Source organism: Rhinopithecus roxellana, chromosome 5 (genome assembly GCF_007565055.1).
Source record: "Rhinopithecus roxellana isolate Shanxi Qingling chromosome 5, ASM756505v1, whole genome shotgun sequence".
NCBI classification, from domain to species: Eukaryota; Metazoa; Chordata; class Mammalia; order Primates; family Cercopithecidae; genus Rhinopithecus; species Rhinopithecus roxellana.
In genome coordinates this window covers 88,017,710-88,045,238 of record NC_044553.1, presented here as the reverse complement: position 1 = coordinate 88,045,238, position 27,529 = coordinate 88,017,710, and the positions used below count along the sequence as shown (strand labels likewise).

Here is a 27,529-nt window from a genome sequence, read left to right as displayed (position 1 = left end):
AGTCTCTTTCATAGACCCTGTTATTTTCCTTCATATCATTTATCACAAGTCTTCATACATTTATTGCGTTGGGATACATTCAATTCTGTCGATTTTCTTAGAATGTAAGGTTCCCAAGGGCAGGGACTTTGTTTTGTTCACTTTTGTATTCCTAGGACCTAGCACAATGCCTGACACATAGCAGGTGTTCCATAAATATCTGCGGAATGACTGACTGTTTCACTTATCCTTGTTCCTTCTACTGCATTTCAGTTCTTGCTACTGCAATGTAACCTCCAAGAGGTAGGAGAAAATCATAATGCCCCCTCCCTCCATCACTGAATTACTGAGACGGCGTCCTTGCACGTTTGAGCAGCTGCTGCCTTCTCCTGGGAGGCTGTCAAGTACCCCAAGGTGCACAATAATTCTATTAGTAATAGCGTGACTGAGGCAATCAGTAGAGCTGTCAGAAATGCTTTCAAACTTACATTCATTGGGTTCTTGGGCACCTGAAACTGCAAGCGACTGCATTACAATTAAGTGAGAATTAGCAGAATGTTAAAGTTCTTTTTAACAATTTGCATAACAAACCGAGGCGTCCCACGCCATCTCTCTGAAATGAAATTCGGATGTAGACACCCTTGCGCTTCAGGACTCTGCGCTCTTGCAGCAGCGCCTCTGCCCAACGGGGGGCGGCAGCATCTCAGTACTCACTGTAAAGACTTGTAGGTGGGAGGAGAGATTCGCGTTCAAAAAGCTTTTTGCCTCTATCCGCTCACCGTAGCGCTTAGCCCGCTCGAGTTTCAATGCGCGTTGTTGCTTAACGAAGCTGAGTCCTACACACTGTCCGCTGCTCTCCTTGATCATGGCTTCTCCGAGTTCTTTCACCTACTATTGCCCTCCATCTTCCTCCCCCGTCTGGTCAGAGCCGCTGTACAGTCTGAGGCCCGAGCACGCGCGAGAGCGGTTGCAGGACGACTCGGTGGAAACAGTCACGTCCATAGAACAGGTGAGGTGGCAGGACTGGGCGAGGCGCCCGCGCGGGGTGTTCTGGGAGCGGGAGTCCCGTTCGCAGGGCCGCCCGGGTGCGGAACTCACCGGGGAACTACGACTCCCACAGCGCACCGCGGCGCCTTCCCTCTGGGAAGCTCCGGGCGCCCCGGCTTGGGCTTCGTCGTGGAGCGTTTGCGCGGCCAGGTTGGGGAAGGGTCGTTTCAAGGTTGGGCTTGGAGGAGTGGGCGGTAGCCAGGTCCCTTCTGCCCTAAAGAACGAGGAGAATCGTGTTCTACGTCTGGAGAACAGAGGCAGCCCGGGCGGGTCGGATAGCCCACTCCGTTCTGCCAGTACTTCGGGAGGTTCTGGGGTGCACAGTGCGCTTTTCGCAACCTGCTCTCAGCTTCTGGAGGCGGAGAGGAGAGAAGGGCCAGGCTGCTGTCATGCCGTTTCACGATCTGTTTAATTTTTGACCTACAGTGCCAGGTTTGGGGGCCTGCCTCGTGGGTGGGCATTTTGGTAGTCATTCAGCCACTTGAGCACCAACTACGTGTCGGACACAATATTAAACGATGGAAGTACAAGGAAATGAAACAGCCTCTGTGGGGACAGGCAGGAAAACAGAGTTTGGAAAGTGCTCAACAGAAAGTATGGATTTTGGACTACTAATCATTCCCTAAGGCCTAGAAGTAGGATCGAACCTATCATTTTGAAAAGTGTTTGGGGAATGATTCATATGCCCAAAACCATAGTTTTGTTTTTCTGTTTATTCCCTGATTGGAATTGTTCCCAAGATTGTTATGTGGAACTGTTTATCCATCTGTCGGTATGGATAGGTGGTCAGGATGATTCTTAACACTAATAAATGAACATCCTGCTGCTTACTGAAATAAGATCTCTTAGTGAGGTCAGTCTCCAGGCTTCACCTTGGAGAGACCTGTTTTGTATTTCATACTTGAAGTTGGAAGCCTGTACTTTGGCAAAATTAGTAACAATAGTTGTTATATTGTACAGTTATGACTAGAATTATAAATTTATAACAGAAACAAGGGCTTGATACATGGTGATTCACAAAGTAGCAGGGAGAATATTTTAACTGGAGGTTTAAACTTATGGAATTTAGGGGAGTAAAGGAAATCCTCACCTCTTGAATCTAGCTAACTCTCCTGGTTGGTTTGCCTACCAGTGTGTCCCAGGGAAGGCTGACTGCAAAAGATTGTCAAGAAATTTCCCACTGATGAAAAACCTGGAGGATCTTTGCAGAATTCCTAAATGATGGATTGCTGAGTGATTCGGGTCAAGTGTTTTATTTAATATCTGACCATAGACTGTCAGATTGCCCTTTTTTTTTTTCGAGACGGGGTCTTGCCCTGTCACCAGGCTGGGATGTGGTGGCACGATCTCGGCTTACTGCAACCTCCGCCTCCCAGATTCAAGCGATTCCCCTGCCTCAGCCTCCAGAGTAGATGGGACTACAGGCGCCCACCAACACGCCCGGCTAATTTTTGTATTTTAGTAGAGACAGATTTCACTGTGTGGCCAGGCTGGTCTTGAACTCCTGACCTCAAGTGATCTGCCCTCCTTGGCCTCCCAGGGTGCTGGGATTACAGTCACCAGCCACTATGCGTGGTGTAAGCATCTTTCAAATCTAGACCGAACGGTATGGCAGACAGTAAAGAATCTTACATTTCTTTTTCGTGTTGTTATTCCAGCACACATTGTTAGTCTAGGATGAACAGTTTCAGGTAGTAGGAAGATAATGTTGTGTCTCATTTTTGTGGCAGCCTCACTGTTTTAATAATCATCTTAGTGACCATTTATTGAGTCTCAGCACAATGCTAAATGCTCTCCACACGTGGTATCATTCAATCCTTACACTTTTTATGGATGAGAAGACTGAAGTTTAGAGACCTACCACGTTGGTAGGTTAATGATGATACATTCATCAAAAGTAACAACCTTGTTAGGAGAAGTTATTTACAGAGGATATACTATTACTCTTTCAGTTTTGACTAAAGCTTCCATTTACTAATAGCTCAATTTTGTGCCATTGCCAGTAAAAACAAATTGATGACTGACACCTGTAATCCCAGCACGTTGGGAGTTCAAGGTGAGAAGATCACCTGAGCCCAGGAGACCAACTTGGGCAACATAACAAGACCCTGTCTCTACCAAAAAAGAAAATAATGTATATATAGCTGGGCGTGGTGGTATGCACCTGTAGTCCCAGCTACTTGGGAGGCTGAGGTGGGAGGATCATTTGAGCCCAGGAGTTCACAGATGAGCCATGATCGAGCCACTGTACTGGGCAGCACAGTAAAACCCTGTCTCTTGAAACAAAAAACAACTATACTGATTTTGGTACTGGCCTGGGCAACATAGCAAGACCCCGTGTCTATTTAAGACAAAAACTTCTTAAGTTAAAAAAAAAAAACAAGGCCGGGCGCGGTGGCTCAAGCCTGTAATCCCAGCACTTTGGGAGGCCGAGACGGGCGGATCACCAGGTCAGGAGATCGAGACCATCCTGGCTAACATGGTGAAACCCCGTCTCTACTAAAAAATACAAAAAACTAGCTGGGCGAGGTGGCGGGCGCCTGTAGTCCCAGCTTCTTGGGAGGCTGAGGCAGGAGAATGCCGTAAACACGGGAGGCGGAGCTTGCAGTGAGCTGAGATCCGGCCACTGCACTCCAGCCCGGGCGACAGAGCGAGACTCTGTCTCATAAAATAAAATAAATTAAAATAAAATAAGATAAGATAAAATAAAATAAAATAAAATAATGCTTGTTACCTGCTTCCTATCTGATTATCAGAAGACTCAGTTTATTTGTTAAGCAATAATTTGGTAATAGGAGTTAAACCTATAAATAGTGGAAGAAGTCCTTAGCTGTGAGTCCTCTGTTCCATTCGTTGATTTTCATTCATTCAGCAAATACTTGAGCGTCTTCTACAAGCCAGGTACTGTTCTAGACACTTGGCATAAGTCGTTGAACAAAAGAGGCCAAGTTGATGCCTTTATAAAACTGTTTCTAGGCCAATGAAGCAGTCAATTAAAAGAGATAATATCTATAGCTATCTCAATATAAAATGTTAATTAGAAGTGCTGTGGAGAGTAACACTTTGGGATAGAGGGGATGGGGTGTGTCAGGAATGGGTGGGGTGGGAGCAAGGGATGTCTTCATATAAGGTGGTAAGGGGAACCCTTTATGACAACACATGTGATCTGAGACCTGAAGTCTCAGATGAGGGAGGAAGCCATCATGGATCTGGTGCAAGAGTATTCTGGGCAGAGAAAGCAGCAAGCACAAAGGACCAAGGCAGCAGAATGCCTGGTGAGCACGGGGGCTTAGCAAACCAGAGAATAGGAGATGGGTCGGATCATGTAGGGCCTCACTGGCCTTTGGAAGTACTTTAAAATATCCTGACTGAGATGGGGAGCCACTTGGCTGTATACCTGCCATTTACTGCCCCAGATTCACTTGGCCTTTTTCCAGCCTGCTCTGTAGATGTGCCCCAGGAGGGGGCCCTGCACTGACAGGTTTCCTTGCTTTGTGACTGCAGGCCATGGGAAGTATTGCTGGGGGTGACTGAGAAGGAGAAGAATGAGACGGTTGTATTTCTTCCCTCCTGCAGGCTTGTGTGGGCTGGGGTTTCCTTAGTCTTAGGGTCACATTTCCTGTCACGTGCCTTCTCTGCAGAGCTCTTTGTCTCCTTCCCTCTCCATTCTTCACATCTTCAGGTCTATGAGGAGTTCAGGTACCCCTGATTTACCAGCTCCAGATACTGCATTTTCTCTTGTGGTTTCCCTACACCTGCCCACATCTTTGTAAATAGTTCCTTTATAAACTCTCCTCAAATCACCCACTTTGTGCCATCTGTTTCCTGCCAGGACTTAGACTGATCCATGATCAGAGGGTTTTCAGCAGGGGAGTGACACAATCTGACTAGCATTTTAACAGACTCATTTAGTACTGTCAAGAGTAGATGGTGGGGAGTGAGGGTGGATGCAGGGAAACCAGTTAGGAGGCTATTGCAATATCCTGGGAGACAGGTGACGGTGGCTTAGCTCACAGTGATGGTAGTGGAGGTAATGAGAAATGGTCAGCTCTGGATATTTTTATGAAGGTCTCTACCTTGCTAAGCTGTTTTGTTAATGCAGATGCTGGGAGGGCCTTTCGTGGCACTAGAGAACAAGACGTGGTTGTATTGTTAGTGCCTGCCTGCCTTATTGTGCCATCTGGAATCATCCCATTGCCAACACTCTGATTCAGGCCAGTAGGTTAATACTGATAGTCTCAGAGGTAGCAGCCTTGCCCAAAACAGGTGTTTACAAAAGATACTACTGTTTTTCTTTTAGTTTGTCTTTGAACAGAGGCAAAAGCATCCTCCACTTGAAATGGCATGGTGTCATTGAGCCTTTGGCATGGTTCATTGTCAGTCAAGTAACTTGAACTCTGAGGGGAATATTAGAGAATTATTAGTCCTGATCCCTGCCCTCAAAATTCTTTTATCTTAGATAAAAAAGAATATGCTGGAAGGCTGAGTGCGGTGGCTCACTCCTGTAATCCTAGCACTTTGGGAGGCTGAGGCGGGTGGATCACTGGAGGTCAGGAGTTTGAGACTAGGCTAGCCAACATGGTGAAACCCCATCTCTACTAAAAAAATACAAAAATTAGCTAGTTGTGGTGGTGCACACCTGTAATCCCAGCTACTCAGGACGCTGAGGCAGGTGAATCTCTTGAACCTGGGAGGCGGAAGTTGCAGTGAGCTGAGATTGCACCATTGCACTGAACCTGGGTGACAGAGCAAGACTCCATCTCAAACAAGAAAAAAAATAAGAAGAATATGCTATAGGTAGTCACAGAGTGCTAAATTATGACTGCTTTGCACGAGGATTTTAGGGAGTTGAAAAGCCATCTGTGTGGGCTGAGGTGGTCAGGATGACTTCATGGAGAACGTGGAACTGGGTAGGGCTGTAAAAATTAGAGTTTGGGGCAGCCATTCTAGGAGGGGGAGCTGTTTTGAGGGAAGGCTCAGGCTTGACTGGGGGCAGTAAGATGGCTTACCAGGAATGGTGGGTGCGGGTTGGATGTGGTAGGAAATGAGGTGAGATGGGCAGGTGGGCCCCCATCAGGGTGTTGAGAGGCAGGCGATGTCCTGGCTTCAGGTTTAGGCAGTGGGCCACCACATATCCTAAGGAGGGACCAGCAGAACAGAATCCTGACCTTCTGCTGTTGACTTGTTTCAGCTTATAGGATCCAAAATATTAGTAAACAGAGGTGGAACAAATCACTAAATATGATAAAACTTCCCCATTTTTTATGCCTCTGATAGAAGGAACCGGTCCTCTACTTGGTTAAGTGGTCAGTAGGCTAGCTTTCTGAATCCATTTTATTTTATTGAAATTCAGCATATACCATATTGCCCAAGTGTAAAGTAATCCTGCATATCAAAATTCCCCCATTAAAAAGTCCAAAAGGTTGTTTTTGGTTAAGTTTAAAATACATGTACCTTTAGGTATATAAGTGAAAAATACCTGCTTACATAATTTACATTTAAATGTGGGTCCATATACCTACTTAAAATCACCTACTTTGTAAAGTAACACTAATTTAGAAATGCTGGTTTTCCTCCTCCTTTTATTTATAAAATGTTTCTTTTCAGACTCTTCACATGCATCTTTGACTTCACTATTTTTAATCATCACTGGAGCCACTTTTTGAGTCAGCCAATATGGATTTCCGGACCACATGTTCAGTTCTTGAGATACATCCTTTTTGAATATGAATAAGGTGTTACCACTGAATAGTTTATTCCAAGTTACAAGTATCCACTTGCATAACATTAGACTTTTTTTTTTAAGACAGTGTCTCACTTTGTCGCCCAGACTGGAGTGCGGTGATGCAGTCACCATTCACTGCAGCCTTGACCTCACAGGCCTGCCTTGGCTTACCAAAGTGTTGGGATTACAGATGTGAGCCTAGAATTTTTTTTTTTTTTTTTTTACAGTATGTCCAGTTGGTATATATTTGTGGTCACTGCAACTTAACCACTTTATTACTTTTTCAAATGGTCTCCTTTTTTTAAAAGACAGGGTCTCACTCTTGCCCAGGCTGGAGTGCAGTGGCATGATCATAGCTCACTGCAGCAACTTTCCAGGCTCAAGTGATCCTCCCACCTCAGCCTCTTGAGTAGCTGGAACTACTGGCGCGCGCTACCACATTTGGCTACTTTTTGTATTGTTTTGTAGAGACAGGGTTTCGCTGTGTTGCCCAGGCTGGTCCTGAACTTAAGCTATCCGCCTGCCTTGGGCTCCCAAAGTGCTAGGATTACAGGCATGAGCCACCGCGCCGGCTAAAATGATCTTTAAAATGTTGGTTTACTGGCCAGGCATGGTGACTGATACCTGTAATCCTGGCACTTTGGAAGGCCAGGTGGGTGGTCAGCTTAAGCCTACAAATTCGAGACAGCCTGGGCAACAGTGTGAGACTCAGTGTCTCTAAAAAAAGTAAAAAATGAATAAACAAGATAAAAGGCTGGCCTTACAATGGCAGTTTGCACATGAAAGTGTGAGTTTATATCTCCAGGAATAATTACTAAATTTGTGTTTAATTTATCTCATTTCACTGATTACCATTAGCCAAAGCAGCCCAAACCGCACCTTAACTGAGGTTGTTTTAGGCTATTGTGTCATCCCCAGCTGGTACTTCGTATTCAAAATAAAGAAATTGAAAAACTTCCTACAGCAAGAAGTACTTTGTAAGTATTTGAATATAAAGTGACTTGTATTTTCTGAGGGATAGTTTTTTTTGAAAAGTCTTGCCTTATATTTCATATATTAATGATTCTTTTACTGCAGCTTCAATGACATGAATCGTAGGCAGCAAATCTACTTTCTGAAACAGTCTGTCTCTGGGAGAGGAGGGAGATTTAGGAAGCAGAGAAGTGATAGTGCCTGGTATGAAAGTTGGTACCTCCTGAGATTGGCTTTAGATAGAAGCTCTGAAAGAGAAAGTGCCAAATGCATTAGTTGTTGTTTACCACTTACTGAATGGAAACTATTCTCTGCTTTTATTGATTGAATTTCTTTCTTTTTTTTTTTTGAGACAGAGTTTCACTCTTGTTGCCCAGGCTGGAGTGCAGTGGCACGATCTCCACTCATCGTAACCTCTGCCCCCCGGGTTCAAGCGATTCTCCTGCCTCAGGCTCCCGAGTACCTGGGATTACAGGCATGTGCCACCACGCCCGGCTAATTTTTGTATTTTGGTAAAGATGGGGTTTCACCATGTTGGCCAGGCTGGTCTCAGACTCCTGACCTCAAATGATCCACCCGCTTCCACCTCTCAAAGTGCTGGGATTACAGGCGTTGAGCTACCATGCCTGGCCTATTGATTGAATTTCTGTTGATTAAATGAAAAACTCCATGAAATAGCTTTTTTTTTTTTTTTTGAGACAGAGTCTTGCTCTGTCGCCCGGGCTGGAGTGCAGTGGTGTGATCTCGGCTCACTGCAAGCTCCGTCTTCTGGGTTTACGCCATTCTTCTGCTTCAGCCTCCCGAGTAGCTGGGACTACAGGCACCTGCCACTACGCCCGACTAATTTTTTGTATTCTTTAGTAGAGACAGGGTTTCACTGTGTTAGCCAGGATGGTCTCGATCTCCTGACCTCGTAATCCTCCCGCCTCGGCCTCCTAAAGTGCTGGGATTATAGGCGTGAGCCACCGCACCTGTCCGTGAAATATCTTTTAAACAGATATTTTAAAAGATATCAAGAATGCAGCCTTTTGGTTAGCTCTTCATTTATTTGTTGCCATGGCACCTAAGTCTTGGGGACTCTAGTACAGTTACTTGATCCCTGGCCCCTAGAGTTTAACACAATCTCTCCATCATCAAACAATACAAACTAATATACATATAGTTATATATCACTTAATAACAGTAGAAATACATTGTCAGTAGGAAATTTCCTTGTCGTGTGAACATCATAGAGTGTACTTAACACATGTAGATGGCATAGCCTACTACACACCTAGGCTATAAGGTATAGCCTGTTGCTCCTGGGCTGCAAACCTATACAGCATGTTACTGTACTAAATACTGTAGGCAATTGGAACACAATGGTAAATATTTTTGTATCTAAACATATCTAAATATAGAAAAGGTAAACTAAAAATACGTTATAAAAGATAAAAATGGTAGACCTATCTAGGGAACTCAGCATGAATGGCGCTTGCGGGACTGGAAGTTGCTCTGGGTGAGAGAGTGAATGAGCGGTGAGTGGATATGAAGGCCCAGGATATGAGTGTACGCTACTGTAGACTTTATAAATACTGTACACTTACTGAACAGACATTATGAAAAATAAAAATAAACACGGTATGCTTCAGTTACACTAAATTTATTCATACACTTTTTTCTTGCAATAATAAACTTTGCGTACTGTAAGTTACTTTATAAACTTTAAATTTTTTTTTACAGCTTTTTGACTCTTTTGTGATAACAGTTTAAAACACAAGCACATTGTACTGCCGTACAAAAATATTTTCTGTATATTCTTATTCTGTAAGCTGTTTCCTCCTTTTAAATTTTTTCACTTTCTTTTTACCTTTTAAACTTTTTTGTTAAAAACTAAGACACAAACGCACACATTAGCCTGGACCTACACAGGGTCAGGATAGTCAGTGTCACTGCCTTCCATCTCCACATCTCATCCCACTGGAAGTCCTTCGGGGACAATAATAGGATGGAGCTGTCATCTCCTAGGATAACAGTGCCTTCTGCAGGAATTCCTCCTGAAGGACCTGCCTCAGGCTGTTTTATGGTTAATTTTTTTAATAAGTAGAGATACACTCTAAAATAATAAAGTATAGTATAGTAAATATACGAATTAGTAATGTAGTTTATTATCGTTATCAAGTGTTATGTACTGTACATAATTGTATGTGTTATACTTTTATAACACTGGCAGTGCAGTAGGTTTGTTTACACCAGCATTACCACAGGCATGTGAGTAGTGCTTTGTGCTACAATATTATGAAGGCTCTGTTACTAGGCCGTAGGGATTTTTCAGCTCCATCATAGTCTTACCGGACTACCATGGAATATTTGGTCCGCTGTTGACCAAAACATCCTTATGTGGCGTATGACTATATTAGTTTATGTCATATATATGTGTATAGTTTATAAATTGATACATACTTAGTTTATGTTATATATTTTAAAGATATATGTGTATATTATACATGTATATATTATATACATGTGTGCATATATGTGTATGTATGTATATGTATGTATGTATAAAGCCTGACCAACAAACTTGGAAACATTCTGTACATAGAAACACCTAGCCTGGGGCCATGTGCAGTGGCTCATATCTGTAATCCCTACACTTTGGGAGGCTGAGGCACGTGAATCACCTGAGGTCAGGAGTTCCGGTCCAACCTGGCCAACTTGGTGAAACCCTGTCTCTACTGAAAATACAAAAATTAGCCAGGCTTGGTGGCAGGTATCTGTAGTCCCAGATATTCAGGAGGCTGAGGCAGGAGAATCGCTTGAACCTGGGAGGTGGAGGTTGCAGTGAGCTGAGATGATGCCATTGCACTCCAGCTTGCGCAACAAAGCAAAAATCTGACTGAAAAAAAAGAAAAAAAGAAAAAAGAAAAGAAACAGCCAAGCCTAGGCTGGGCACATTGGCTCATGCCTGTAATCCCAGCACTTTGGGAGGCTTAGGCAGGAGAACTGCTTGAGGCCAGGAATTTGAGACCAGCCTGTGCAACAGGGTGAAGTCCATCTCTATTATAAGAAAGAAAGAGAGGAGAGAGAAAGTAAGAAAGAAAAGAAAAGAAACATCTAGCCTGTGCCCTATCAGAAGCAGGGGTAAACTCAATACTTGTGTTCCCTCTTTGCCGTATCCTGAGTGATCAGTTATCTCACGATTAGAGAAGGTGAGAGAGGTAATGGTAGGCTTAACATTTGTTAGGTTATACATGAAATACTGCGAGAGCTGGCCTTGGAACCTAACAGGTATAACGTGTTGATGGGAAGACGAATACAGTCTAAAAACCAATGAACTTTGAGAACACAGATTCTGCATGTGTTGTGACCTGCCTATCTATGTAGGTGTGGGGGATGAGGCATCACAAAACTAAGCACTCTGAAATCCTTTTCCTTTTTTTTTTCTTAAAGGAATTTATGGTTAACAAAAGTATAATAATGTAATTAACAGCCATTTTTCTGTAACTGAGAATTACCAGTTGCTAACATCTTTTTTGTTTAAAGGAAAGCAATTAGAAATATAGCCAAAGCCTCCTTTAACCCTGTCCCCAGTTCAGTGTGCCTCTTACCCTTTCCAGAAGCAGCCCTTATCGTGAGTTGTGTGTGCATCCTTCCACTTCACTTTTAATCCTTTTATGCATTCATAAACAACTGGATTTGTGCATGTTTTTAAAAATTCACATAAATTGTCACACTGTCATTTTGCCTTTTTTCATTTCACATTTAAAAAAAGTAGAAACGGAGTCTTGCTTGATTGGTTGGAGTCTTGTCAGATTTCTCTTACCGTCATAATTTTGCAAAGACAATCTCCCTTTAGGATTGTGAGAGGGTCCTGAATTCTGCTGAGATGTAGCTGTAAAGGATAACCAGCGATTATTCTGGAGGTCACAAGATTTAGAGCTTTCTCAATTACCCCTGTAGATAACATTCCAATTGCAGAACCTAAGATTGGCCGTTTGAGATGTCTTTTCAGATTTTTGCATTTCTGACTGGCTGACTCCACACAAACAGGTTCTGTGGCCCCACCCAGAGGCTGAGTCAGTGCAGGAGGACCATCTTCCTTCCACACCCCTATGATTTCATCCCCAACCAACCAACATTCCCATTCCCTAACTCCCTGCCCACCAAACTATCCTTGAAAAACCTCCAAACCTTCGGGAAAATTGATTTGAGTAATAACTCTGTCTTCAGCATGGTGTGGCCAGCTGCATGTCAGTTAAACTCTTTCTTTATTGCAAGGCTATGGTCTCAGTGAATTGGTTTTGTCTGTGCAGCAAGCAGGAAGAACCCATTGGGTGATTACAAAATGAGTAAATCTCAAAGAGGTGGCATAGACTTCAGGCTTAACTACCACGTTCAGCTGAAACAAAGAAGAATGTTGAGGAGGCCTGGAATGGGGAGGTGACCAGGAAAAGCACAATAAACAAGGATAAGATTTGTTATGCAGATTTAGGCAGGTGCCTTCTCCATTGGTAAGAGTTCCTAGTGGCTTAGAGTCATCCTTGTCTTCCTGGTACAGAAAGAGAGACAAATGGAGATTTCCTTTTATAGATGTAATTTTCCCTTACAAATGGGGGTAACCTGTACTCTGTTTTCAGAGCTTTTCCTTTGTCTGCTGTTTCTCAAAATAATCAGCTCAAAATAATCCTTATGCCAAAGAAGCCTATCATGGGAAGACATATTCTGGTCTCCTACAGTCATATTTTGAGGTGGCATATTCTGGTCTTCTGAACATTCAAAATGTTAGGTTATTTAGGTAAATTTTTGTTTGTTAAACATTTAAAAAGGTTTGTTATCTTTGTTTATCCTTTACTAGTTGAGAAGAAAAGTACGTTACTGTTTTTTTAATTAATTACGAATGAAGAAAGTACTATTTGAGGTAAAACTTTACGCATCAACCTCTGAGCTGAAATTTAGTGACCACTGCCACTGTTAAAAACCTTGTTTTGGCTGGGCGTGGTGGCTCAAGCCTGTAATCCCAGCACTTTGGGAGGCCGAGACGAGCGGATCACGAGGTCAGGAGATTGAGACCATCCTGGTTAACACGGTGAAACCCCGTCTCTACTAAAAAATACAAAAAACTAGCCGGGCGAGGTGGCAGGCGCCTGTAGTCCCAGCTATTCGGGAGGCTGAGGCAGGAGAATAGTGTAAACCCGGGAGGCGGAGCTTGCAGTGAGCTGAGATCCGGCCACTGCACTCCAGTCTGGGCCACAGAGCGAGATTCCTCAAAAAAAAAAAAAAAAAAAAATCCTTGTTTTATCAAACTTTCAACCTAAATTAACAGAGAGAGGCTCTCTAAAAGAACATGACACTTATTTGGGAATAGTGTATTGCAATGGGAATCTTTGTGCCACAGTAAACTATGTGCATATTCAAGGAGGTAAAGGAAGACAAAGGTTTTTCAAGGAATAAAGAGGATTATATAATTCTTTTAAGATGATTATTATTGGCTACAAGGATCAGTAACAAGTGTGACCAGTCTGAGATTGGACAGGCAATTAATTGCTGGACAGATGTCCTCGTGGAAATATTTTTTGTGTAAGGTTGTGATGACCTTTGTGCAGGGTTGTGGTTTTTGCAGAGCCATTTGGGATAGGTTTTGTTAATCAGGCGTTGATGCATGAGAACCCTCTCTTCATAGCTGTCCCCAGCTTTATTTGTCAGGATTTTAAAACACAAATGACTCCATTTTGATTCTGACAGTGTTCACAAACATTAGCTTTGCATCAGAATCCACTGGAGGACTTGTGAAAAGAAGTCCGGTGGACCCTGCCCGCTAAGTGAATCTATAGGTCTCTACTGAGAATACCTGAGAATTTACATTTCAAACAAGTTTAGCTTAGTTTCTGAAGAACCTGTTTCTTGAGTAAGAGGAATGGTTTCTGTGATTCATAGCAGCATTATTCCTAATAGCCAAAAAATGGAAACAGCCAAAATGTCCACCAACTGATAAACTGGTAAACGAAATGTGATATATCTACACAATGGAATATTATTTGGTGAAATAATGTGAATAAAAAGAAATGGAGTACTGGTACATGCTACAGCATAGATGAGCTTTGAAAACATGTTTGTGAAAGAAGCCAGCCACAAAGGACTACAGCTTTTATGATTCCATTTATATACAATTCCAGACAGGTAAATTTATAGAGATAGAAAGTAAACTAATGGGCCAGGCACGGTGGCTCATGCCTGTAATCCCAGTACTTTGGGAGGCAAAGGCGCACGGATCACTTGAGGTCAGGAGTTCAAGACCAACCTGGCCAATGTGGCGAAACCCTGTCTCTACTAAAAATACAAAAAATTGCGGGCATGGTCCTGGGTGCCTGTAATCCCAGCTACTTAGGAGGCTGAGGCAGGAGAATCATTTGAACCTGGGAGGCAGAGGTTGAAATGAGCCGAGATCACACCACTGCACTCCAGCCTGGGCAAGAGAGAGACTCCATCTCAAAAACAAAGAAAGTAAATTAGTGGTTAGCAGTGGGGAGGATGATAAATTGGATTTGATGCCTAAGAGGTGTGGGGTTACTTTTCGGGGAAGTGAAATGTTCTATAATTGATTGTGATGGATGCACAGATCTATGAATATGCTAGAAGTCATTGATTTGTGCAGTTTAAATGAGTGAGTTGAATGGTATATGAATTATATCTCAATAAAGCTGTTAAAAAATACACCAGTTCTTAGTTCTCCATGGGACCTGTTAAGAAAAAAAAGAGAAATATACTAGAATATTACCAGTTCTTAAGAGACAATTATTCATTGTTATGAACAGCTGACCTGTAATAAATACACAGATAGTCATCAGAATTCATAACTTGACTTTTCAGATATGAGTCAGTTACTAACTGCATTGGAAAATCACTTGTTCATTCTGAAGAAATGATTAGGAACTCCAAAGAAAAGGACACTATGTTGGGAAAATTTTAAGCATTTTCCACCTTGCGGTATGACATATTTCTGTTTTTGTCAGGTGTTTTAGCTTAGAAATAAACCTCCATTTTTCTTGCGTAGTACTTGGCTGCTTTCCCGCAAGAAAGCTGAAGATGGGACTTCTGATTAAGGAGTTCCTGGCTGGGAGCTTTCCTGCCTAGGCATCTAAGTGCCAGAATGCTAAGGGGAAGGTGGGTTCATGCATTAGCCTTTGAATATTATTAAGTCATATGGATTTTAATAGGCTTGTATTGGGATAAAGGAAGTGAATTTTCTTCCCACTTGATTTTGTGTCATTCAGAATTCATTAACTCACTTAGATGAAACAGTACAGTTGGTCCTCCATATCCGTGGGTTCTCCATCTGTGGATTCAGCCAACCACAGATCAAAAATATTTGGAAAAAAAATTGTGTCTGTACTGAATAAGTGCAGACTTATTTTCTCGTTATTATGTTAACCTAAAAGGAAGAAGCTGAGGCAAAGTTAATGTAAGTAGAGAGTTTATTTGGGCCAAGCTTGAAGATTGCAACCCAAGAGCATAGATTCAAGTTGCCCTGATTATATACTGTTAATTAGCAACAGTTACAAGTAGGTTTTTAAAGGACAAGAATAGCCAGGGCCAGGCCCTGTGGCTCATGCCTGTAATCCCAGCACTTTGGGAGGCGGAGACCAGTGGATCACGAGGTCAGGAGATCGAGACCATCCTGGCTAACATGGTGAAACCCCATCTCTACAAAAAATACAAAAAAAATTCGCCGGGCATGGCGGCATGCGCCTGTAGTCCCAGCTACTCTGGAGGCTGAGGCAGGAGAATCACTTGAACCCGAGAGGTGGAGGTTGCAGTGAGCTGAGATGGCACCACTGCACTCCAGCCTGGCAGAGCGAGACTCTGTCTCAAAAAAAAGAAAAAAAGAATAGTTACCCAAAAAGCTGACTGAAAGAAAAATAAAGGAAAAGAAGAGGCTATTCCTAAATTGTTTACCAAGACTTTACATTAAAATTACATAAGGTATACATTATTCTTTGTATCACAAATTCCAGGAACATGAAGATAATGGATGAGGCAGCTAGGGAGGAATGAAATGCCTTTAAACAACTGCCCCCGGACATGAGTGTTGGGAGCATAAATGAAGTCCTATACTCGGTCTCTCTGGGCCTGATAAATTTTGCATACCTCACATAACTCACACTGCTCTGAGCTATTCTTTTCTCAATTGCAGTTATGTTGTACTAGGAGGTATAAGTAATCTAGAGATGATTTAAAATACAGGCGTGTGCCATATAACAATCAACAGACTACATATACCACAGTGGTCTGGAAAGATGATAGTACTGTATTTTCACTCTACCTTTTTTGTTTAGATACTTTTAGATAGATGGATGCTTACTATTATGTTACATTTGCCTACAGTATTCAATGCAGTAATATGCTGTACAGGTCTGTGGCCCAGGAGCAGTAGGCCACACTATACAGCCTACGTGTGTGGTAGGCTGTACCACCCAGGTTGGTGTGAGTATACTCTGATGTTCACACCATGATGAAATCACCTAAGAAGGTGTCTCTCAGAATGTATCCCTGTAGTTAAACTACTCGTGATTATATGGGAGGGTTATATAGGTTTTGTGCAAATACTCCAGCATTTTACATCAAGGACTTGAGCATCCACAGATTTTGGTATCCTGGGAAATCCTGGAACCAATCCCCCATGGATATTGAGGGATGATGGTATATCACAGGCAAATCTTTATTTAATGATCTTAGCAATTTCTTGTATATTTGTCTATCCCATTCAGCTTATAGGCATGACTGAGAAATACAGTCTGTGTTTCATTTAGGCTGGTGCTTTATTTTAGCTGCGTGAGTGTCGGGAATGGAAAAAGAATTATGATGATTCTGGGACAACTTTCTTATTCCTCCCAAGTCAGATTCTCATGGTGACGTCAGTCTGTTTTTTTGAAGTATTGTAACCTTTTAAACAGATCATCCCTCCAATTCATGTTCAAAAGCAAATATCAAAGCATGTTCTAAAACCAGATGTAAATTAATTTTAGATTGGCTGCCATTTTAGATGATTCATATCACTGCTCCCCTCATCATCACAGATAATTCTTACATGCTTCTCAAAGGGACTAGGAGCTCTACCTCAATGGGTGTTTCAGAAACAAATGACTCATTTTTGAAGTTTCCCAGGGAGATTTTTATGTATCTTGAAATCTCAACAAAAACATGTCTCACTACAAAGATTAGGAATGCCAAGGAAGGTGAATCCCAATCCTGTTAACCAGACCCTCCCTCATTACTATACCTTGTATACAGGAGCTCTCCCATGAGACCACATTGTGACCACAACCGTTGCCTGAAGCACTCAGCAAGTCAGTACACCAAGGGGTTGACTGGGCGTGGTGGCTCATGCCTGTAATCCCAGCACTTTGGGAGGCCGAGGTGGGTGGATCACCTGAGGTCAGGAGTTCGAGAACAGCCTGGCCAACATGGTGAAAGCCTGCCTCTACTAAAAATACAAAAATTAGCTGGGCAGGGTGGTGGGCACCTGTTATTAGCTACTTGGGAGGCTGAGGCAGGACAATCTCTTGAAACCGAGAGGTGGAGGTTGCCGTGAGCCAAGATCGCGCCACTGTACTCCAGCCTGGGTGACAGAGACTCTGTCTCAAAAAAAAAAAAAAAAAAAGATGGGGGTTGCAGCAGAGGAGGAGGTTTAGTCCTAGGGTCACCTCATGAGGAGATGGGAAGAATCCTCAAACTCTCCTTTGAGTGATTTGGGGTTAGGGCTTTTAAGGGTTTTGGAGTGGGCTGAAGTGTGGAGTGTGGAGTTTGTTGATTGGTTGAAAAACGTAGGGTGAAGTCATTGGCAGGGAGATAAGGAAGCTGTATTCACAGGCAGATTCTGTTCCTCTGTGGGAGTTTTCAAACTGAAGTCTGAAAAACATCTTAGATGATCCTTAAACAAAAGTCTTATGATTCTAATGTCAGAGATCCTGGCTCTGTAGGAATGATGGGATACAAATGGTCAAACTTTTAGCAACCCGGAAGTGGGCTGAAGTGCAGCCTGATTCATGCTTAATTGTAACTGTATTTCTGTCCAGAACCCAGCCTGCAATTTTTGTCAACCATGTGGGTTGGTTTTAGCATTGTGGTGTGGTCTTCAGAAGAGAAAGATCTGATTTCTTTTGTGACCTGACTTTCTGAGATCCTTCATTTTATGGGACTGTGGAGTCCTGTGCATGACGTAGGACCAGAATTTGCTATTTGTTTTGGTGTTTCAACAATTGATGTTATAAATCTCCCAGATGATTTTAATATTTTAACTGTTCAGTTTTACAATAAGAAGCATGACTGTTGGCAGAAACTCATTATGTATTTGAGAGTGGCGAGTTAATGAACATCCAAACAACTTCGTAGAGCAGGAAGAATACATATTTGAAGTGGAAGGGAGAAAAAAAATCATTTTCCCTCTACCCTTCTAATTTCTGGGCTGGAACCTCTATAACAAAACAACAGGGTAACAAAAGAAAAACAAGCAGAAGTTTGTTAACATGTATACTTCATGTATACATAGGAGATACCCAGGGGAAAATGAGTAATTCTGAAAGAGGTGATCTAGAACTCCAGCTTATATAGCATTTTCAACTAAAAACAGAGAAGTTTGTGGGGGAAGCCAGTTACGGGGAGGTGAACAGGACAAGTATGGTAAGTAAGAGTAAGGTTTATTATGCAGATTTCAGTAGGTGCCTTCTCCATTGATAATAGTTTCCTCTGATTTAGTCATCCTTGTCTTTTGGTACAGAGAGGGAAACACTCTCACAAATGGAGATTTCCTTTATAGATGTCAATTTCCCTCATAGACTGGTATACTCTGTTTTCAGAGCTTCTCCTGTAGCTGCAGTTTCTCAAAATAATCCTTATGCCGTTTAGGCATATTTTGGGGTGGCATATGGTCTCTTACACAAGCAAGAGACATCTGTCTTCATCTGCTCCCAAAGTAACTAGTGCCAGGGAACCAAACACCAAAACTGCCATTAGTTTGGATATTGTGGATTCGGTTTCTGGAAAAGTCCATTGTGATGCCAACATGGTACAGGGGATTCCCTCTCGCCTTGTCCTAAGCCTGTCATCCTGCAGAACCCCTGTCTTAACAGTACTATGAAGTTCCAAACCATAACAACCAACCCTCACCAATAGGCATTTGTGGCAATAGGAAGAAAAAGCTGATGGAAGTCTCATCTGTATTTGTTTTCTCTCTCCTATCTCCTACATCCTTTCCAGGCAAAAGTAGAAGAAAAGATCCAAGAGGTCTTCAGTTCTTACAAGTTCAACCACCTTGTACCAAGGTAAGCTGTGGTTAGGAGTTTGAGGGGATCTGGGAAAGCACCATCCTGCGGAAGCCTTTCTTCTTTCCTCCTTAAGCGAATCTAACCACGGGGAGCATCTGCTGCACCAATGGTGTTTCTTGTCCTTGTGGCTACCTGGATATGCTATGACCCCCTCTCCTCCCTCTGGTAGAATACTGTTTAGAGCGATTCTCCACTCGAGCTGAGTTGCCAGGTGTTACATGGGGTCTGGATTCTGAGGTCTGAAGATGGAGAGAGGAATTCCAGATTTTTGTTTAGTGGTGGCCTGCTGCTCTGGTCTTCAGATGAGAACTCTCAGGTTTTTCTTTTTCTTTCTTTTTCTTTTTTTTTTTGAGACAGAGTTTCACTCTTGTTGCCCAGGCTGGGGTGCAGTGGCATGATCTCGGCTCCCTGGAACCTCCGCCTCCTAGATTCAAGAGATTCTCCTGCCTCAGCTTCTCAAGAAGCTGGGATTATAGGCGCCCACCACCACACTTGGCTAGTTTTTGTATTTTTAGTAGAGACAGGGTTTCACCGTGTTGGCCAGTCTGGTCTTAAACTCCTGACTTCAGGTGATATACCCGCCTCAGCCTCCCAAAGTGCTGAGATTACAGGCCACCATGCCTGGCCCAGATTTTTCTTTTTCATATTGCGCTTTGAAACACATTTAGAGTTCAGGGAGATGGCAAGAGATGGATTTCTTTGATGTAGATTATTATTTGACTGGAAAAACGTGGGAAGTTTGAGTTTCTCCATGTCTGCTCCCTGTTAGTAATTGTGTAGCATATCCCAAGGATGAAATTTGAAACAAGACATAGAATGTCTTTTGTTTTCCTTGGAGCTTAGCAAGTTGAAGTCTTCTGAGTCCTGTGAGGTCAGGTATTTTGAAAAGGGAATTATAGGAAGAAATTTATTATTTAATTTGAACCTTTATTTTCTCTTCCAGTGTTTTGTAATATGTCACACTAGAATTTCATAAGGTTATTTCATTCTCGTATTAGTACTTCTCATGCAGTCACAGATTCTTTCTTTAAAACCATTATTTGTTACATTTCCAGCCATCAGAATTGATCAGTAGACTAAAACTGTGTGGTCACCATTTTATCTTAATGATGGAACTTACTTCCTTTCTTCCTTCCTTCCTTTCTCTCTCTCTCTCTTTCTTTCTTTCTTTTCTTTCTTTCTTTTCTTTCTTTCTCTCTCTCTCTTCTCTTTCTTACTCTCTTTCTCTCTTTCTTTCTCACTTTCTTTCCTTTCTGTCTGTCTTGTCATGTCATGTCCTGTCCTGTTCTGTCCTGTGCTGTCCTGCCCTGCCTTGCCCTGTCTTGCTCTGTTGCCCAGGCTGGAGTGCAGTGCCCTGATCATAGCCCACAACAGCCTTGAACTCCTGCGAATCCTTTCAGTGCAGCCTCCCCAGTAGTTGGGACTATAGGACTGCATCACCATGCCTAGCTTATTTTTGTTTTTATTTTTTGTAGAGATGGGAGTCTCACTGTGTTGCTCAGGCTTGTCTTGAACTCCTGGCCTCAAGCAGCCCTTCCAAAGTACTGAGATTACAGCTGTGAGCCACAGCAACTGGCCAAGAGAACACTTTTCCTTGACGTCTCTGAACAAAGTGTGGTTAGGCCACTGGCTGATTCACACTGGTTGGGAAGTCAGTCGCAGGTCTGAAGTTCAGCCTTTCCTCCTTCCTCATGTCTCTTGACTTCTTTTTTTTTTTTTTTTTTGAGACGGAGTCTTGCTCTGTCACCCGGGCTGGAGTGCAGTGGCCGGATCTCAGCTCACTGCAAGCTCCGCCTCCCGGGTTTATGCCATTCTCCTGCCTCAGCCTCCGGAGTAGCTGGGACTACAGGCGCCCGCCACCTCGCCCGGCTAGGTTTTTGTATTTTTAGTAGAGACGAGGTTTCACCGTGTTAGCCAGGATGGTCTCGATCTCCTGACCTCGTGATCCGCCCATCTCGGCCTCCCAAAGTGCTGGGATTACAGGCTTGAGCCACCGCGCCCGGCCTTGACTTCTTGAGATCTCCTAACAGACTCAATCCTAGCAAGTCAGTGTCTAGGTACTTCCGCTTACTAGAACGTTATAAATGGGTCCAATTTTGTTACCTTTGTGTCTTTTTTTTTTTTTTTTTTTTGGCCACCGTTTCCTTAAGAAACTTTTTCTGATTAGCCATGGCAGAAAACAGTTGGAAAAGGCAAGTGTTCATAGGGAAAGGCAGGTGGGAGGGTTAACTTCATCTTCGTTCCCTGGGGAAGGAAAGGAGGACAAATAATCAGCTTAGTAGTATAGTCTTTCCCTTAACTGCTAAACCAAATCTCTGCATTAGCCCAATGCTCTGACCTCAATAAAATGAATTATTCCTCTTGTCATGAGACATAGTTAGAGATTAGCAAATAACACTGTTTACTTAAACAGCTTGGGAGAACGAGCTCTCTTAAATATAACGGTATCCTTGGTAGTTCGCTGCCCCTAGGCACAAGCTGGTTCAAGCTTAGCTTCCCCAGAGGGGACAAGACTTCATCATGGTGAGGGTGTGGGTGATTGCTTTCAGAGGGCTTTGTTGTTGTAGTTGAAGCGATGACTCACCCGATTGGACTGAATTACTGTCTACTGCCTGGGCTCTGGGAACCTGTTTCCCACGCGAACCTTTGATGATTTGACATTCCCTTTTCACTTACCATCAGGATAGAGCCCTTGGTCTCTTTCATTCGTTTTTGAAAATTTGTTTTTCCTTAGCTCATGAGCTGAAGAAAGACTTTTATTCACACTGAGATACGAGAGGAAATGCGAGGTTATAGTCCGGGAGAAAGCAGTTGTTTTTTGGGAGTGATGGTAGATGATATTAAAGGAGTGAAATCCCCTGATTTGTAGATAGTAGGTCAGGTATGGGTGGGGAAAAAAAATGTGTTCCTCCTGGGCTTGGATCCTTGTGGAAATAGAATATATCAGGGCTCCGGGTTAGTTTCAGGAATTTCACAATTACCCATTTTATCATTGTTGCCTATGAAATTGAGTGTTTTAAAGGATGCTAATTCATATTGGAGATACTATACATTTTGACTGAATGGCTGAGTATATAAATCAACATATCAATATAAGGCTGAAGCCAAACATCACCATCATAGAATGAGCGAGGATATAAGAATAAATTAGAAAATTTATCAGAATTTTAAATCATTATCACAGTCTCAATATTTAACATCTTAATAGTCAGAATTTTAAAGTCTGACACTGTAATGCAGGAGGTAACCTTCACTGTTAGCTAAAGTGCATGGTCAGCTGTTAGCAGTAAATCTAGATGGCAGGGCTTGTTTGTGTGTCTGAGGTCATGATGCTGATCAAGTGGGACAGACTCACACACACGCCCAGGACCACAGACCACACACAGGTCCAGGGATGCCTGTGATGATGCTGAAGTCGGCATTTGCCTTTTCAGCGTTCCAGGGCCAAAGTTGAATAGCAGACTGGGCTGAAAGTCAAGGCTGTAGCTGAATGTCAGTACATTCTACAATTAATCCCCTTCCCAGAAATTATTTTCTTCTCTAAAGTTGTGACTGTCTACCTGGAGTAAGGTAGTCAGTCCCAAGGAACTTTTTGACCATGCTTTTCATGGTTTTGTTTATTCATGTCCTGCTTTCCCATGAAAATTCATTTTTTCTTCCCTGTGGGTATTGTCATGGTTTCACACCCTTTTGAATGTACCCTTTTGCATGTATCACCTTGACTTTAATAAGAAACCTGAAATGCATAAACTACACAGATACCTCTCTCACATGTAATTTTAAATTTGTTTTCTCCTGGGCACAGGAGCCTGGTGCTCCTCAGAAGTGAGAAATATTGATAATGTCCCTGTGCTAATAGAGCCCTGGAGGTTAAGTGCTGACAATGGCTCTGAAGCCAGAATACTCTGAGTTAAAGTTCTCAAGGCAGGTCTCTCACAGGCACCTGCTTAGCTCCCGGGTTTTCTGCCATTCCTGTATGTGATAGAATTTTAGAATTTCCCAGATCCTGAGCAGGTAGAGGATGTATTCTCCTCTTACTATTGTTCTTTCCAAGGTCTTACAAATAAATTCACCTTTCCTCAGTTGCTTTATTACTTACATGCCAGGTGCTTATTTTTTGACTAGAGAGGCCCCTGGCTTTAGTGATTCTAGAAAGTCCCCAGGAACCAACAATGGACTGAATCTCCTGTCCTCTCATCTGTCACAATCAAATAATGCATGTTTCCCAGGATGGCCCAGGTTTGTGGGGAGGAAGTGGCTTTGCTGTCATTCCATTCTGCTGCCTTTATGTGATCCTTTCAGCATCAGTATCTAGAGAGTCTCCAAAGGACAGGACACTCTGCTGGGCTCAGGGAAGCCAGCATGAGCAAGGCCTGCCCCTGCTGGGCTCTTGGTCTAGTGGGGGAGGTGGATATTAAACAAATGAACACAAATACACAGTTACCAATGGGGTAGTTTGAGAGAGAGAATCACTGGGAGAATCTAATTTGGATTGGGAAGTTGGGGAAGGCTTCTTAGAGAAAGTGACATTTAAGCTGAATCTGTAGGTGGAATGGGGTGGCTAACTTAAAGGATGGGGAGAGTGTTCCAGGCAGAGGGAACAGCATGTGGTAAAGCCAGGAACGGAGCTCAAAGAAGGCAGCATGACCAGAGCTCAGGGGTGGAGATGAGGTTGGAGAGTAGTGTGGGTGGAGGCACATTGCGAAGAGTCTGGAAGCCTGGTGGGCTCACCCCTCATAAGAAGTACTATTTAAATCATTACCCAGTACACACAGATGTGCAAGTTCCTTTTCAGACAGTGGAAACCTGACTTCCTGTAGCCTTAATAGATTTACCCACTTGCTCTCCTGTCACCCTCTGCACAATGACACGGGGGCCCTCCTCATCTACTTGAGCTGACACCCTGCATCCAACCCTGCACCCCCTCAAGTCCTGCATGAAGCCTGTCTTATTCTGCTCCATGTAATTGAATGGTTTTGGGGCTGAATTGTTCAGGTAAAAATAGGAAGAGCTCTATTTTTTCTTAACTTCCTACACAGAAAAGATTTTTGGATAGAGGTGAGTTGAGAATTAAGGACCAGAGAGGGTATTAGCTTGAGCTGCCATAACACAGTATCACAGATGGGGCACAGTAAACCAGAGAGATTTATTTTCTCACAGTTCTGGAGGCCAGAAGTGTAAGACCAAGGTGTCAGCAGGCTTGGTTTCTCCTGAGGCTGCTGACTGGCTTCACCAACATGTTACACTTCTTAATTTCACTGGCCCTTCGCTAACTGCCTTATAATCCTTTTATTCGTCTCATGTAGATTCCCTAACATACCCACCACTGTGGCCATTCCACAGCTCTCCCACCATCTTGACTCCTAGTTCCTGAGAAAATCAAGGTTGACCCATCTGAATTTCCTGTTTCCTCCTTCCCACATCAGAGTCCTGTATTTCGCTAGCTTCGAACCCATCGTTTCTTGCTCCAAGAATGTAGAATCCTTCCTTCTTCCAGGCTCACCTCTCCTACTATACTCTCATCCCAGCCCTTCTCCGTCCTCTTTACAGACCTTCCCTGATGGATTTCCTCTGGGCTTTTGCATTTTTAGTGTGGAATTTCTCTGCTTACTGCCTTGTACTTTTGATCCAGCTGAACTAAACTAACTTAAATGTGTCATGATGTTTTCTTCATTTTGCCTGTTTAACTCATGTCTTTCCAGCCTTAGCCTCAATGCTGTTCCCTTTGGAAAGAGTTTTCTGACTCTCCATCTCTTCTCGTAGCTGATCACAGCGTTTATTGGACAGGGCTCTGCTCGTCATTTTCACATCTGTGTCCACCTCTGGACGGTCGCTCTAGGGGACAGAGCAGCCTCTACCCCAGTGCTGGACACCCTGCCCACACAGATGAGTGCTCCCTGCATCCTAAGTGGACTGTCCTGAAAGAGAAACTGAGTCTAGCCTTCTCTTGTTTACAATTTGCCTTCACCTCTGCTCCGAACGCTCTTGGAGGTCTCCAGCCCTTCTATGGTTTGTCTTTTCCCTCAGTCTGGCTGCAGCGTCTGCCACTGTTAAACACCTTCCTGAAATTCTGTCCTCCCTGATGGCCTGTGACATGACACTTCCTTTGCTCTTCCCCAGCATATGTAAACTCTGCTGTTTCTCTCCTTCACTGGCTCTTCATTCTCCTCTAAACCCTTAGAGATGGGTCTTCCCACAGTTTTGTTTTCAAACTTTTATCTCTGCCCTCTCATCTTCTGTGGCTTCACCTGTCACTTCCATGCAGATAAATGCTTCCCAGTGTGTGTGTGTAACCTGGATCCCTCTCCTGAGCCCCACGTGTGTGTCCAGCAGCCTGATTGACATCCTCACCTGAATGCACTTCCAGCATCCTAAAACCCACACATCCGAAAGTCAGCTGACCATGGGTCACACGCTAGTTTGGGCCCTAAGTAGCCCCAACTGTGTCAGCTCCTCAGCGCTTCTAACCCTGTCTCCCCACCCCATCTGTCTGCCCACTGCAGTGTTTTCAGTTACTTCAGTTTTTAAACACATACTCAGTACCTACTGTTTTTCTAAAGCGCAGTTCTGATCACTTCTTTTCTCATCTCAAATACCTTCAGGACTTCCCTTTGCCTAGTAAATTGAGTAGAAATGCCTCAGTCAGCATCCCAGATTCTTGTTTAAGAAAAAAGAAGGGTCCCAGCTGCTTTTCTCCCATTCCTCTTTCATCCCTGGATTGAGGCCAGAGTCTCCCACCTGTCACTCCTCTTGTGCGCTTTATACCTGTGCTGCATAATAGTCATTAGCTACCTGCAGCTATTTAAAGTTGAATTAAAATGTTCTCCTTCTGCCAGGGCCGCTCATCGCACATTCCTCCTTTTTCACACAAACTTTCCTGATCATTCCTTTCTTCATGAGATGTCCCCTCTCTTTTGAGCCTCAGTAGTATTTTATGTTGTTTCCATACAAAACCTACCCATTCTTTCCTTGTATCCATTGATATACTTACCTCGTTTCTGAATTGGAAGTTTTTGAGGTAAAGACTACATGAAGGGTCGGGTGCGGTGGCTCACGCCTGTAATCCCAGCACTTTGGGAGACCGAGACAGGTGGATCACCTGAGGTCAGGAATTCGAGACCAGCCTGGCCAACATGGCAAAATCCTGTCTCTACTAAAAATTCAAACATTAGCTGGGCATGGTGGCATATGCCTATAGTCCCAGCTACTCAGGAGGCTGGGGCAGGAGAATCGCTTGAACTTGGGAGGTGGAGGTTGCAGTGAGCTGAAATCACACCACTGCACTCCAGCCTGGGTGACAGAGCAAGACTCCGTCTCAGGAAAAAAAAAAAAAAAAGACTACATGAAGGCTCTTATTCTGAGCCAAGTACAGTGGGAGTTTGATAACAATTGTGGAATTGACTACCTAGCAAAGGGAATGGTTCTGTTTCCTTTGTTTCTGTAATCCGCAAGTGCAGGGAACATCTTGACAATCTGTGCTTTTTCCTTCCTTCTCTAGTCACACAGGCTCCTTCTGCCAGACCAAGAAAGAAGTGCAGCCTCCATGCTTTGCCTGGCCTGTGCAGGTGGCCATGGGCAGCACATTCCATCTTAAAGCCAGTATTGTTGACTTCAGAGCCAGGGACAGCGACTGGCTGCAGAACACTGTCCTCTGGCCAGGGCTGTGGGTCACAGGTGGGAGGTGGAATTTCAGGGAGGGAATAATAGATGGATAACTGAGAGGCAGGCAGGGTACAAACTATAGACCTTAAAGAAGTCATTCCAGAAGGGGTGACTGAAATGACAGCGGCTGAGGCAGGGAAGTGGCGAGACTCAGATTTAAATTGCTTACAGGATGGGGAGCCACAAAGATATCTGTTCTTAGATGCTGGAGGAAGTTTCTGGGTGGACTGTCAGCCATGCCTGGCTGCGTGTGCGCATTGTGGCTTTTCTGTTAGCCCAAAGTCACTGCCTTTAGGAGACCAAAATCTCACTCAAAATGTCAGCTGGCATGGTTTTCAGATGCTTTAGAGACATTCAGACAAGAGCTTCTTTTCTCTGGTTTAGGTGCTCTTTGGAACCAGAGAAGTTGCTGGTTATCTAATCAGTGACTGCAGAGGGACGTCCTGAAGCTGAGCGTGTACCTGTGTGTGTATGTGCATACACGTGCGTGTGGTGGAAGCATAAGCTATTAGAATGGGCTTATAAGCTGTTTGTCTTTCCAGGCTTATTTTGCAGAGGGAGAAGCACTTCCATTATCTGAAAAGAGGCCTTCGACAACTGACAGACGCCTATGAGGTAAACACATTACCCAGGAACTCTTGCTGTCAAATTGTCCGCCAAGTCTTCCTCCTTTTTCTATTTAAACATAAAAGACTGTTGGGGCTGACTTGTTGCAGAGTCACTCTTTGTTCTCTGTGGCTCTGGCAGGAGGTAGAGTGCTATCACAGAGCTGGGACTCCAGTCCTGAAAGGGCAGAACCCAGTTTCTTCCAGAGTGAGTGGAGCACCCTAGATAGGGTGGA

General features: G+C 43.5%; 1 protein-coding gene across 2 annotated transcripts in view; it reads left to right on the top strand.

The window, feature by feature from the left end:
* Positions 1 to 400: 400 nt before the first annotated feature.
* The window catches only part of FNTB (farnesyltransferase, CAAX box, beta), a 77,125-nt gene continuing 49,996 nt past the window's right edge, over positions 401 to 27,529 (top strand). The window contains exons 1-3 of one of the 2 annotated variants that reach the window (XM_030930553.1): positions 401 to 988; positions 18,959 to 19,023; positions 27,231 to 27,303. In XM_030930553.1, the coding sequence (XP_030786413.1) occupies positions 845 to 988; positions 18,959 to 19,023; positions 27,231 to 27,303 (282 nt within the window). In that variant the 5' untranslated portion in view covers positions 401 to 844. Of the gene's footprint in view, positions 989 to 7,702; positions 7,729 to 18,958; positions 19,024 to 27,230; positions 27,304 to 27,529 lie in introns of those variants that run through there. The other variant, XM_030930554.1, reaches the window with a different exon arrangement.